The sequence below is a fragment of the Ursus arctos genome, unplaced genomic scaffold, assembly GCF_023065955.2.
Source record: "Ursus arctos isolate Adak ecotype North America unplaced genomic scaffold, UrsArc2.0 scaffold_2, whole genome shotgun sequence".
In the NCBI taxonomy this organism is placed as follows: Eukaryota; Metazoa; Chordata; class Mammalia; order Carnivora; family Ursidae; genus Ursus; species Ursus arctos.
In genome coordinates this window covers 77133616-77147264 of record NW_026622874.1, presented here as the reverse complement: position 1 = coordinate 77147264, position 13649 = coordinate 77133616, and the positions used below count along the sequence as shown (strand labels likewise).

Sequence of the window (13649 nt, the reverse complement as noted above, 5' to 3'; positions counted from 1 at the left end):
ATTGTCTTCAGCATGTGTGTGTGTCAGTGTGATGTAAAAATCATGTTGTAAAATGCTCTCTCCTGTGAAGTGGCCCCATGTTCCATGGGCAGCATGACAGCCAAGCTCTGATCTATTTTTGGAGTTAGTTGTGCCTTCATCTTTAGATCCATTAGCTGGGAACAGCAGAGGGCAATGTTGAATTGAGCTGCCGATACTGAAGAGAGTTTGCCTTTTGGGAGGGTTGCCTGGGGTATGGATGGGTACCAATGACTGAGCATTGACCATGTACCCGGCAGCCTGTGAGAGCTTCATTGGCGTTAGCTCATTTGATCCTCCTAAAAGCATCCTGAGGGAGGTTTCGTTTTCATCTCCGTTCTGCCGAAGTGGAGGCCCAGAGGGGAAGTGACTTGCCCAAGATCACATAGCAGATAAATGGTGGAACACAGATTTAGACTCAGACAGTGGGACGCACAAATCCAGGTTATCATTAGTCACGACTGAAATACTGGTTATGTCCCCATGTCATCAGGGAAGAAGCTCCTTGGGATTTCAGAAAGCGGCCAGAAGAGGGGTTATTGTCATAGGGCAAGTTATGCGTGATTGTAAATAGCACCCGCCATGTGCAGCGAGGAGGCCTTGGCTGGGTCTTTGATAATGTCAGTGAGCCATTTCTCTAGTCTAGACCCAAGCCCTCATTTTCAGGGACCCTTTTATCTCACAGTGAGGTCTTGTGTGGAGAGTTGAGAAGTAGATAGCCTTTTCCTGCTTGTCTAGGATATTTCTGTGGCACATGCCAGGGCAATTTGGATTTGGTAGGGCAGTGTGCCTGCCCGTCTTCACAATTTGTGATATCCTTGGGAAAACTCTTTTTTTCTTTTTTCTCTTTAGAAAGTGCAGAAGGTTTTCCAAGTTACGACACAGCTACTGAACAGCTCCACGAGGCGGGCTATGATGCTTATATCACAGGGCTGTGCTTCATCTCCATGGCGAACTACCTAGGTATTCACCATACCTGTTTCTACCAAACACACTGTGGTCTGGGGTGGATCTTGCCTGTCTACCATTTCCCTGGGCCCCACTCACCCAGGTAGAAGTGGGAGGGTTGGAGGTCAGCGTTGGAGGGGAGTGGGGTGGGGTGGGGTGTGGAGGGTGCACAGGGGGACTGGTTGACCCTTACCTGGTGTGGTCCTTGGCCCTTACATGCCTCTTACCCTTCTGAATGGTGCTGTTGATTTAATAGTTTGTTGTCTGAACTTTCAGGCTTTGTCTCCTTGACTGTATGTAATACTCTGCTTCTTTTCTTCATTAGGTTCTTTTCTTAGCCCTCCAAAAATTCATGTGTCTGCCAGATCAAAACTCATTGAACCTTTTTTTAACAAGTAAGTGATCAGGGTCCCAGTGCCCACATTTTCTAACTGTGCAAGAGCCCAGTAGCTGGGATGTCAGGTAGGGATGATTGGGAGCTGTAGTGCCTTTTTACATAAAGTGTTTCTCATCTCAAGTGAGTCAGATGTTTTTCGAAAACAGATATTGACCTTCTGGGAAATAATTTATTAAATATATTGGCTAGAACGAAAGAAAGAAAAGAAAACACTGCCAAGGATAGTGCATCTTTTCCAAGACAAAGAACTGGTGGTTTTGGCATTTAAATTACCTGCAAGGGAGACTGTGTGTGTGTGTGTGTGTGTGTGTGTGTGTGTACGTCATTGGACCTAACACTGCTAACATACTTCACACGTGAGGTTATTATTTATACTTGCATTATTATCTCATTGAATAATACTCTTTTTAAGAAGATGTTGGCTACACAAATGGTTTTTAAAGATAATCTATGGAGAAGTTTTGATTGTCGTTTTATCCCAAGCTTTCATCTGAATGGATCTGATGAAGTAAAAGCTTGCTCATGTACTCATTGTTGCAAGAAATCTGTGTGATTTAGGGAGATGTCTAAGTTCAGAGCATTTTCAAAGACTCTCAAGATGATTACTTCAAAGTGTGGTTTGTGCTTTCTTGGCACGGTTGAGACAAAAGTTATAGATGTGATCCTCACGCTGGCCACAGTTAGGCTCTGTGCCAGGGCCCTAAACCTTCTTTACCCCAGCTCTCTTGACAGGATTGGTTCTAGGAGATTCTGGGGGAGCCAGCCAGAGCAAGGCAGCCCACATGGGTCATTACTGCCGGGAGAAAGAACCGTTTCAGCGTTGGCTTGGTTACATCATTTCCTTACATTATATGCAGCACTTTACAACCCTATCAGTGCTTTACTGAGTAAGAACACTGTCTCCTTTGGATGTCTATGTAAATACTAGTATCACAGTGCTTGTACTTAGGTGACATGCTGCAGAGACAGATGTTAATTCCAAACATCTGGACTCCTACAGGTTTGGAATTTGTGTAGTCTGAGTTAGTATGTTTTATCACACTCTGGCTTCTTATTTTTTTTTTAAATCTTTGTTCTTTTCTGTGGAAGTTCAGAGGTAAATGTGTTTGACTTTCAAAACATCTTTCAGATAGGGATGGAGAACAATGTAGTCTATATTGAAAATTAAGTTCAGTTTTTTATTAAGTTTTTAATTTTAATTCTAGTATCATTAACATACAGCATCCTATTAGTTTCAAGTGTACAATGTAGTAATTCAATAATTCTATATATTACTCAGTGTGCATCATGACAAAGATACAAAGTTGAATTTTTTCTTTCTTTTTTTTTTTTGTGTGGAAAGTTAATTCTAGAAGCTAACAGTTGAATCCTTGCTGTCTGTCCATTTCCTTATTGGTAAAACAGGATTTTCTTAGCTCTTCACTGTTATTTTGGGGGCAGTGTTTATCTTTGTAAATCTTTGGAAGGGGCAGCTTATGTCATAGCCCGTGGAGTGTGCACGTGACCCTAAATTTTGTTTGGATCATGGCCACTCCTTGCATTTTTATGTGTGGGATGTTAAGTCCATTGTTCAACAGTTTTTTTTCAACTAGGACATGTTTACTTATTTTTAAATATTTAAAATTTTTTTTTTTAATTTTTAACCAGGCTCCACACCCAACGTGGGCTTGAACTCTCGACTCTGAGATTAAGAGTCATATGTTCTTCCGACTGAGGGAGCCAGGTGCCCCTGATTTTTAAATATTTAAAACAACAAGCCTGCTTCTCCGCTAGAATCAACTGCTTATAAAATCAGGTGATGGATACAAATTGGGTTGATAATAGGCTGCATCTTAGTTTATCATTAACCCGTGTGACCAACATGAAGAGCAATCAAAATTAGCTTCAATTAAGAAGCTTAACAAAGACCTTATGTATTCATAGATCAGTTTATTATTGCTAATAATGTTCAAGACTATTCAGAAGAACTAGACAGTAGACACATAGTTTCATTTTAGATTGGGAATGTTCATTCATTTTTTTTTTTTTTCCTGAAGCCTAGATGCATACCAAAAATAGTTGAGGATTCAGGAATTCTCCTGTGATATCGCCCTGAAAATTCTTGATTTTTTGCTCCATTTTTCCTTCCATCTGTAAAGGAAGAATATTTTCTTCATCTCTGAAGGAAAAAAGTCCAGCAGGATTTGAAATGCAAAATAAGAACTATTTTTATTCTATATTGGAATAGCTTGGTCAAGTACAGGCATCCCTTCTTTTTTCTTTGAAAAATAATTGATATGCAATATCACTAGTTTCAGGTGTACGACATAGTGATTTGGTATTTCTATACATTATGAAATGTGGTCATCCCTTCTCAGCCCATTTAGAAAGTGGGAAAAGCGCTTGCTCTTTTCGACATCTCTTTCTGTGTTAATACTGACCCCATTCTTACTTCCATGCAGGTTTGATTTATGACATTAACCTTGATTTTGTCATTTTTTTTCAAGATTACCCTTGTGGAGAAACATTCAGAAAGGGCCAGCAACATTATCTCAAGTGGTTGATTTTAGAAAAATCTGTAAATTTCTCTGAGAGTTTGTTTGGCACCAGGCTTTTCTCAGTATGAGCTTAACCAAATATGCATAGTCCTAACATAAATTTGGGTGGAAATCAAACTGCCTACATATGCAAATAACTTTTTGTTCCTCTCTCACCAGATTTATGTTTAGAAAGTAAACCTTGAGGGGGAAATAAACTCCACCTATTTCTGCATTGTTCTGAATTAGCATTTGGCTGCATTAGTTATACCTTTTTGGGAAGTTTTATTGAGAGCTATTGAGAAATCCCCGAGACAGCTGGTGTTTGATCTGCAAAGACCGCATGGAGTATGAGGTGCTTTCTGAGCCATATTTGCCTAGAAGAATGTCCTGTGAGGATTTTGCATTTTGTCTCTTTCATGGCCTGGGTACCTCCTACATTTCTCCTCCCTTTGTTGGAATCAGGAGAGTCGTAAGGGAGTTGAGCGATGGAAATCCGGATCAGACCACTGCTGATGACTGGCTGTGTGGAATGTGCCCTTCGTTTATGTTGTAGGCTTTCTGGGCAGGAAGTGATTTACCTTCTTTTTATAACCTTGGTCAGTTTTGATCAATGCATGGAAAACCAGACTTAGAGAGGATCCTCCGGTCAAATCCTTTTAGGCTGGAGAGAGCTAAAAATACTCTCTGCTTTCACTTTTTATGTACCACAGAAAAGCACAAAATCAGGCTTTTGCCTTATGTTTTATTAATAGTCATCTGTGTTGGCAAGACATGTTGAACTCTCTCATAGATAACCTTTTCTGAAGGTTTTTGGGAAGGGTATTTTCTATTTACCTTATTTCTTAGAAAGAGGAAGGAAATGAGCAAGTCTCTTATTTTGGCTAATCTTTGTAAGTAAGGGAATTAAAAAGGAATAGTTGCCTGACGTTCGCCATAGAGGATGACTGTCTTGGTCTTGGTGCAAGTGTCCTGTATAGGAACAGGATTCCTGTAGAAATCTAGGCCTTCCTGGGATGGACATTGCTGGATGTTGTCTTTACGCTGGAGGTGAGGAGACGAGCCATAAGAAGAAGTGATACACTCTTGGACAAATTGTTTCCACTTCCATAAAATGGAGATAAAATTATTCGCCTCCCATTGAAGTTATAAATATCCCATGAGATGCTAAAGGACGTTTCCCAGTATTTATTATTTCCCTTTCTTGAAATGGAAGAGAAGTTAACATGCTGGCGGGTTCGAAAAGTAGATGTGGTAGTGGAATGTATTTTGTGTTTCTACTTTCATGATCAAGAAGAAAATTTGTTACCATGTGGATCTCAAATTGGAGCACATGTAAAGTGTTCACTTTTGCTTGTACCCGCCTCTTAGTGTTTGCTAGTGAGAAATCAGGTGCTGATGAAGTGCGTCTAATCAGGACGTAATAGAACAACTGCCGTGCCTTGGAGCATTTATTAAAGTTTGGTGTTTCATTCGAATACAGCCGTTTACAGAAGATCGTGGAGGTACACGTAACCATGGTTAGCATAGAGGGGGAGGGATCATTACGATCCCTGAAATAAAGCACCCGTGTTTTTTCCTTTTTCTCCATGGAAAGCCGTCATGTGCTGGCAGCAGGTTGTTTTCCCTTATAGTGATATATGTATGTGTGTATGTGTGTCCTATGTGACACCAGAGAGAGTATAGGAAAACAAAATACCTCCTGGCTTCCTGGCCCTTGCAGTGATAATGGGGAAAGCAAAGCTCATTTGCTGCATTGACGAGTGCTCCATTCATGCCGAGCGGCGTGGAGTACCAGGTTGCTGGCGAGTTGTCCCTGGGCCCATGTGTGTGGAAGTCTGCACAAGCAGGGTCTTGTCTCTTGAGAGTGGTATTCTTCTCCTGTCCTGCTGGTCCCTCCCTTATACAGAAGGTGCTGGAATAATAGGAGGACTAACCTGTTCTGATTCCCAGTGGCGGTTTTTAGCATCCTGGGTGATGCTTACTGACTGTTCAGGTCACGTATAAAGTAAGTCCGCTGTCACGTTACAGTGATTTTCCCCACCGTGAGACTTCTGATGTACCAACATAAACGAGAGTTACAACACAGTTTGTGTTGTGGCTGGCGATGGCCACAACCATCCATGGAACTGGTTCCATTTGCATTTAAAATTTTTAAATCACTGATTAGCTTCTCCAGTAGAACTGCTTCACTTTGGGATATCATGTAGCATAGTGTAATTGTGGTCTCTGCGGTCAGGTGTCTGGGTTTGAATCGCAGCCCCACTTCTTAATACCTGTGCCATTTTGGACAAGTTACTTACCCTGTGTCTCAGCTTCCTCATCTGTAAACGGAGAATGTTCATACCCAACTGATGTGAGCATGTATGTAAAATCCACAGTGCCTGGCACATGGTAGCTCTCGGTCAGCCTGGCACTGCTGCCACTGTCGCGGGGACATTTAGACTTTGACAATGTACATCCCTGACCGGATGCCAGGAGCACACGGAAGGCTGTTCTGCTCTCCTAGAAGACACCCTATAATCATTCCTTTTTTTTTTTTTTAAGATTTTATTTATTTATTTTTAGGGGTGGGGAAGGAGGGGCACAGGGAGAAGGAGAGAGAGAATCCCAAGCTGACTCTGCGCTGAGCCGACATGGGGCTTGATCTCATGACCCTGAGATCATGACCTGAGCTGAAGCCAAGTGTTGGATGCTTAGGACTGAGCCACCCAGGCACCCTAATCATACCTTTTGTACTGTATACACCCTGAAGGTGGTGCTTCCTATTCAATCATGAGCCTGGATCAGAAACGGGAGGGGCAGGAAGAAAGGCTTCTTGTAACTAAATGGTGTCCAGGGAGAAGATTTACATGCGTTTGCTTGTTGGTTTTGCCCTTGGAGGCACGTGGTTGTTTCTCAGTCTTGTACTTCCAGGTGTGGATTTTTACTGAAAGAAGAGAAAAGAAATGGCATTTACGTAGTAACTTGTTGGAAGCTGTTTCTTCTTATTCATTTAACTGCTTTTTTGGGATATAAATTCCCATACCAAATAATTCACACATTTAAAGTGTATAGTTCAATGGTTTTTGGCATGGCATTATTACTTTTGAAAAATTATCATAAAATATGTGTAACATACAATTTGCCATTTTAAACACTTTTTAAAAAAGATGTTTATTTATTTGAGAGAGAGAGAGTCTTAAGCAGGCTCCATGCCCAGCACAGAGCCCGACGCAGGGCTTAATCTCATGATCCTGAGATCACGACCGGAGCTGAAATCAAGAGTCAGACGCTTAACCAACTGAGCCACCCACGCACCACTTAAACATTTTTAAGTCTACAATTCAGTGGCACTACTGATACTCACAGTATTGTGCCAACATCATCATTCTCTGTTCTCAGAACTTCTTGCTCACCCCAAGCAGCAACTCTGTAACCATGAAGCAATAACTACTTGCTCCTGCCTCCCCTCAGCTCCTGGGAACCTCTGATCTACTTTTCGGTCTCTGTACATTTGTCCTTCTGTGAGCTGTCCCTTTTTGAGCAACTCACTGCTTCCATGAGATCTTAATCTAGGAGAACAACTGATACTTTACAAACACCCAGAGCATTTTTCTTTTCTATTAGTTCACCGTCTGAGGTTTAGATAGATCACTTCTTAGAAGGCATATAAGCCTTGAGATGTGTGGTTGTGAAGCTGTGCCAGGACCTTGGCCGGGGTGTGCTTGTTTGCAGGGCTGCAGAAGCATGATGGGTAGAGCGGAGGCCTCAGCCTGGGCCGTTGTGGCCCTTGGGTGGGACCTTCATCCTTTCTGAAGCCGGGTTGCCACATCTGTGAAATGGAGATCATAAATGGCCCCCAGGGAGGCTTGACCTCAGGTTGCAGAGAAGCTTCGATAAGGTTGCTCAGCATGGGGTGTGGCATGTTGTGGAGTGTAGTTGTTGCTGTGGCTTTCACCACAGTGAACTTCCAAGAAAGTAACATGATTCTCGTTTTTCCTGGTATTGGGGGCAGTGGTAGATGAACAAAGCGGGCTGTGTGTTCTTAGCTGGGTTTTCTCGGGTGGCAGTCTCTGTGTTCTGAGCAGGAAAGCGGCAGAGTGCAGGATGCCAATACAGTCCTTTTTACAGAGAACAGCAACCTGGATTCCCCTTAAGAAAACTCTGCCTTTTTATCTTAATGAAAAAGCTCTTGCTTCAAGGTTGGGTGGTGAAGGGGAAGAAGAGACTCTCTGCCCGCGTGCCGGTCACACTCATGTGTCTTGAGCCTTAGATGCTGGTAAGACAGCGGAGGGAAGGGCACAGTCTCCTCCACTCGTCTGCCCCCAGGAGCAGCTGTGCCGTGTGTGTGCCTCTGGCCACGGGAGCCCCTGGGGATCCCAGAACCGAGGGCTCAGTGAGGCAGGATGGAGACAGACAGTAGTGGTGGTCATTGTGGGAACTTCCGTGGCCAGTTGGCTGGCTTTACCAACAACGTGGTAGTGGTATCCTTTAATTTTGTATTTGCGGTCCTTGAATGAAGGAGTGATGGTCCTCTGCCCCTTCGCTTTTACCCAAGATGGATTTTGCACCAGGGCTAGGGAGATCATCTACCATTCAATCTGAACTGATTAGAAGTGGACTGTGGTGCTCTTGTGGACATTACTTTTTAATCACAGAGCACCAAGAAGTATGCCTTCTGTAAAAAATGGAGTCCATTTTCAACGTTCTTCAGATTGTGCAAATTTTGGAGTCCAGCGCTGTGAGGAGTAAAATCACAGCATTGCAAATGTTTAGAGCAGCCTCCCAGATTCCAGAAGGATGAGAGCCGGTTTCTCCCTGGTTTGTAGAATATATTTTCCCCAGTACCCAGGATGTATTTCATCCTTATATATCTTAACCAAAACCCTTTATTTTAGCCCGAGTCATGTTCACTTCACTTTTGGTTCTCCAAGTTACTAGGATAGAAGGAATCTAGAAGAATTGACATGGTTTGGTTACCCTGAAATTTCTGTAGTACACTGGTTTTCAGAAAGGCAAAAGACGGATGAGTCCAGGGCACTTGGAATGATTCTCAGGCCTTTTGTCTGGCTTCTTAAGACTGGGAACCGGTCCTGTGTTCATAACTTCTTCAGGGAAGAGGTGCTTGCCTCAAGTTGGTATTGCTTATCTGATTTCTACCTTGCAGTCTTGATAGCCAGACACGTATCAGGCGAGCCACATCTAGGGCTTTTTCACAAGGCTGCTTTTTAAAGAGATCTTCAAGGGCACAGACCGTGCGCACCTCTTCTTGGCTCGCTAGCCCCAGGGGCGCTCCAGAGGCTGTGCACCTGCTGGGCCCTTCCAGCCTCGTTTTGGCTCTGATTACGTTAAGGTAGATTTCCCCCTGGCTTCATGACTTGTTTATCCTGACGATGAACAAGTAATTTGTAGAGGTGAAAAAAAAAAATCAGTCCACCCCTGGATATATATTTAAATAGCTCGCTTTCTCCACAGTAGGGTATTGTATTAGTTTTCCACTGGCTGCTGTAACGTATCACTGCAGGTTTGGTGGCTTAACCAACAGGAGTTCGTCCCCTCACAGTTCTGGAGGCCACAAGTTTGAAATCAGGGTGTCGGCAGGGCTGCATTTCCTCCAGAGGTGCAGGGAAGAGTATGTTTCTTGCCTCTTGCCATATGGTGACCGCTGGCAGTCCTTGGCTTCTGGCCACCTCTCTCCGATCTCTGCCTCTGTGGTCGCACTGCGGCCTCCTCTGTGTGTGTGTCCTCCCTCTGCCTCTCTCTCTCATATAAGGACACTTGGGCTGGCATTTAGGGCCCCCTTGGGTAGTCCAGGATAATGTTCTCAAGAGCCTTAACTTCATTATTAATTACACCTGCTAAGATCCTTTTTCCAAGTAAGGCAGCATTGACAGGTTCCGGGGATTAGAATGTGCACATAGTTTTTTGGAGGCCACTGTTCAGTCCACTATAGGCTGTTAGTAGTAAAGTCAGCATTCTTAGGTGTTCCTTGCCTTGCTTTGGCTCTGGCTTGGAAAAACCAGGCGATAGTTATTTCCAAGACTATTTAACATTTCATTCATAGGATTTCAGGGTCACCAGTGTACCGTGATACCGAAAATCTGGTACTGGCCATAGTACCGGGTTGGTACCACCATACACCAAAATCTTCCCTACTGAACACCTTCTGCTTTTCAGTGAGTTGCCTACATCATTTCCCTGCATTTACTGTAGTTGGTACCAGCAACCCTCAGAGGTAAATAATAATGTCCCCATTTGAAGATCTTATTTCTAAGTAATCTCTATACCCAATGTGGGACTCAAACTCATAACCTCAAGGTTAAGAGTCTTGTGCTCTACCAAGCAGGTGCCCTGATAATGTCCCCATTTTAAAGCTAAGGCTGTCTGCTGAGGATCTCAGAAATGGCAGAGTCAGGGATAACCCAGGTCTGTCCTTGACCAGGAATGGTTTCTCCCCCACCCAGTTTCTAAAGAAACAGTTCTGTGGTGGGTTACACGTTTTCTGAAGAGACGATGCTAGTATCTTTGAAAGATTTCCTTTTCTCTCGGTGTTTGGCCTGAGCAAATGGTCATAAAAGATGTTGACTCTGACCACCGGATTGTGTGGGACTGGTTTCCCCTGACATTTTATAGTCTGCTGTTTCACAGGCCGTGCAGACGTTGGCTTTGTGTAATGCTTAGTTTAACATTTTTATTTGATGTAATTTGATATGGTTCATTTGATGGGGATTGTTCAAATGAGCTGCTGGTTTTCTTTCTTTCTCCCCCCCCCCCTTTTCCTCCCCTCCTTGTTTCTAGTGTTGTATCTGTTTAAGAAAGGCCATGGGTTAGCTTCAGGACAGATGTCGGGTAATGCTCTATTTGTCAAAACATCAAGTGACTACATTGAAAACTGTGTGCCCCCCTCCCGAGTGACATTAAAATAACCAGTGCCACAGTCAGTCCCCTCCAGCCAGTGGTTGCCTTCGTATTTTATACAAGCGCTTTAGTGAGCAAAATAAATGAGCTTGTTTTGTGAGAGATGTCTGCATGCTTCCTACCCTGGATGATAAAATTAGTTTTTTATAGCGCATAAATATGTATAATGATGAGCCCTTGCATACAAGGTTCTTATGAAGCGCTTTTACTGCTGTGCCCTGAAGGAAATACCAAGACCATTTGCAAGTACAGTAGGTCTGGCAGTCGTTAAAGGTTTCAGTTTTCCTTTGGAAGGCTTGGGACGTGGGGTGAGCCTCAAATTAATTCACTGCTCAAATTGTGTTGAGATGAGATTTTACTCCATGTCTCTGTATCCCAGTCTTCAGTGGTGTGAGAGGAATGCAGTTTTACTTGGAAATCTCTTTCTCTCTCTCTCTCTCTCTCTCTTTTTTTTTTTTTTTTTTTTGAGATAAAGCTTTTTAGGAATAGAAGTGTCGTCTAGAAGAAGGCAGATGAACAAATGCAAATTTTTGCTCGTTGAAGGAAATAGTTCATTTCTAGGAGGAAGAATGAAGAGTCTGGTGGCTTCAGGTTTTCCTTTTTACCAGGCAAAGAGACCAGATAAGCACTGTTGTTCTTTACACAGACATGCCATGCCATTAGAAATCCTTCCAGATCATTCAGGCCTGGCTGTCTGTGTCCAGATCTGACATCACCTAAGATACACTCTTGTATTCAGGCACCTCTAGATCTCTCCCAACCTGGGATGTGCCTATTCACTGGTTTTCCTGAGGGCAATCAGAGTGTGTGGGGCAGGTGTAACTGGGAAGCCCGATGCCCAGGCACCCCAAGGTAGCAGCTCCTTCTGCACTGCAAAGGTGGGAAGGCTGTCCTTTTCATCTCTGACAGCTAGGCTTTCCCATTGCCTTGAAATTTCAGCCTACCCAAAGCTCTTGCTCAAACGGCAGCCTCATGTCACATGTCTGGACTCTGCTATAATTTAATCAGCCCTTAGAGCATTTCGCCCCCCCAAAAATGTTTCTGGAAGCTTGTATCTCAAGCTCTTGCTTCACTTACACCCACTAGGGGCTTGGGTAATGATTGAGGACTGAAGCCCTGACTTGTCCCTGGATGCTCCTGCTGGCACTCCAGCCTCACCATTCCACATAAGGTTTTGGAAACAGCTCAGGTTAAAAGCCAAATGTGAGAGGTGCACCCAGTGGAAGGGGGCGGCCATTAGTGTAGAGCTCATAGTGAGAAGCTTTGGGTCTGCGTCCTGTCTCTGTTCCCTTGCTGGCCAAAGGTAAGCCACTGAACTTGGAAAAACCTGCTTTCTCATTCCTGGTCTGATGAGGCCAGTACTTACCTGCCTGTCCTGCAGACACCAGAGGCTCAAATAAGCTGAACATATAATGATAAATATTGTTATTTTAATCAGGAACTTCGTACTTAAAAATCTATACACTTTTTTCTGATTGAAACACAAAATGGCCACTCGTAATTCCACCAGTTCCACCCCCCAAATCCCTTCATTTTTAATGAATGTCCTGGCAGTGTGTTTTCTGTGTCTATTTCATTTACTAATTAAGATCAGTATAATTCGTTTACTGTTTGAAATTATACTAGTTCTATAATTTTGTAACAAAAAAATGCAGTAATGAATTTTCAAAAGATGTTAAAACTAGTGGCCAGCATCATGTGGATGGTGTTCAGTGGTTTGTCAGGTGGCTATAGTGTAGTCCACTTATAACTTAACCTTTGTGGTTGGACCTCTCATCAGTAAGCACTTCCCTGCACTGCAATGGGCATGACCGTTCTTTGCTAGTTGCTTCTTAAAAGTGGCCATTGACACACCACTCTGATTCGCTTTCTTTCTCTGCCTTCGGACATAGCACTGGAAGGCGTGCTGCTGTGGGAGCAGAATTAAATATTTTCTTTCATTTCTGAGTAGAATCATTGATTTTGTACATAGATGTGGTAATGCAGAGTTTTAAAGAACTATAATGATCTTTTCAGTTCCCAGAGATTTGAGCCTCTTGTGAATAGTGTTCCTGAGTCACCTTTGGGACTTCCTGTGTGCTTTTTGAATGTCACTTTTGCCCTGTTTTTTGAGCTTGGCTGCATAAAATGGGTTAACACTGGCATCGTTGTGCAATCCCTTTTTATTTGCTGGACAACTGGGGAATGGTTCAGATAAGCCACAGTCCAAGGCAAGCTGTTGTGTCATCAAAGAATGACCTTTGATCTTACTGTAGTTCTTAGAGCAGCCTCGTGTGCTTTGTGGTTTGCCAGAATCAGTGTCTGAAAGTTGTTGGTAAGGTCAGAGAATTTTGATAAGGTGAGAGGTGTCTGATTCAGTGTGTCGTGTGTGTTACTCACGCAAGTGTTTGCCGGTCTTTGGTGCTGCATTAGTGCTAAAGTTTAACGTGTGATGCTAGAGGTGATCATTTGAAGCCAATTCACAGAACCAGGTCGAGGACTTTTGCAATGAGTTGGCGAGAGAGTGGTATTAGTAATCTTTTTTCTCTCTCTTCTTAAAAATGAGAACAATAGTGGTCAGCAGTGATTTCCCCCGGTTGATCTCTTGCGGAGAAGCTAGCTGCTTGCCACAGTTGAGCTCCTGGTTTCAGGGAGCGGTAGCAGACTTAAGTTATTGCATCCTGGATTTTGAGGTAGTCCTTGGTATTGGTTTTGATAGTTGTGTTTTTCTAAGCCAGACTCATTTAATGTAAACAAATCTATAAGACTAATGCTTTTTGGGGAAGTTGGCTCAACATCTTGGTCATTATTATGCTGGTTGATTAATGAATCATTATTAATGGCAGCACAACACAGAACATACTCTTTTCCTGTTCTGTTAACTCTGATTC

The 13649-nt window shown here is 43.2% G+C and overlaps 1 protein-coding gene across 9 annotated transcripts in view; it reads left to right on the top strand.

The window, feature by feature from the left end:
• The window catches only part of PARN (poly(A)-specific ribonuclease), a 233377-nt gene that overhangs the window by 32281 nt on the left and 187447 nt on the right, over positions 1-13649 (top strand). For all 9 annotated transcript variants that reach the window (XM_057315730.1, XM_057315728.1, XM_057315726.1 and 6 more), the window contains 2 exons: positions 871-981; positions 1292-1361. In XM_057315730.1, the coding sequence (XP_057171713.1) occupies positions 871-981; positions 1292-1361 (181 nt within the window). The remainder of the gene's footprint in view (positions 1-870; positions 982-1291; positions 1362-13649) is intronic.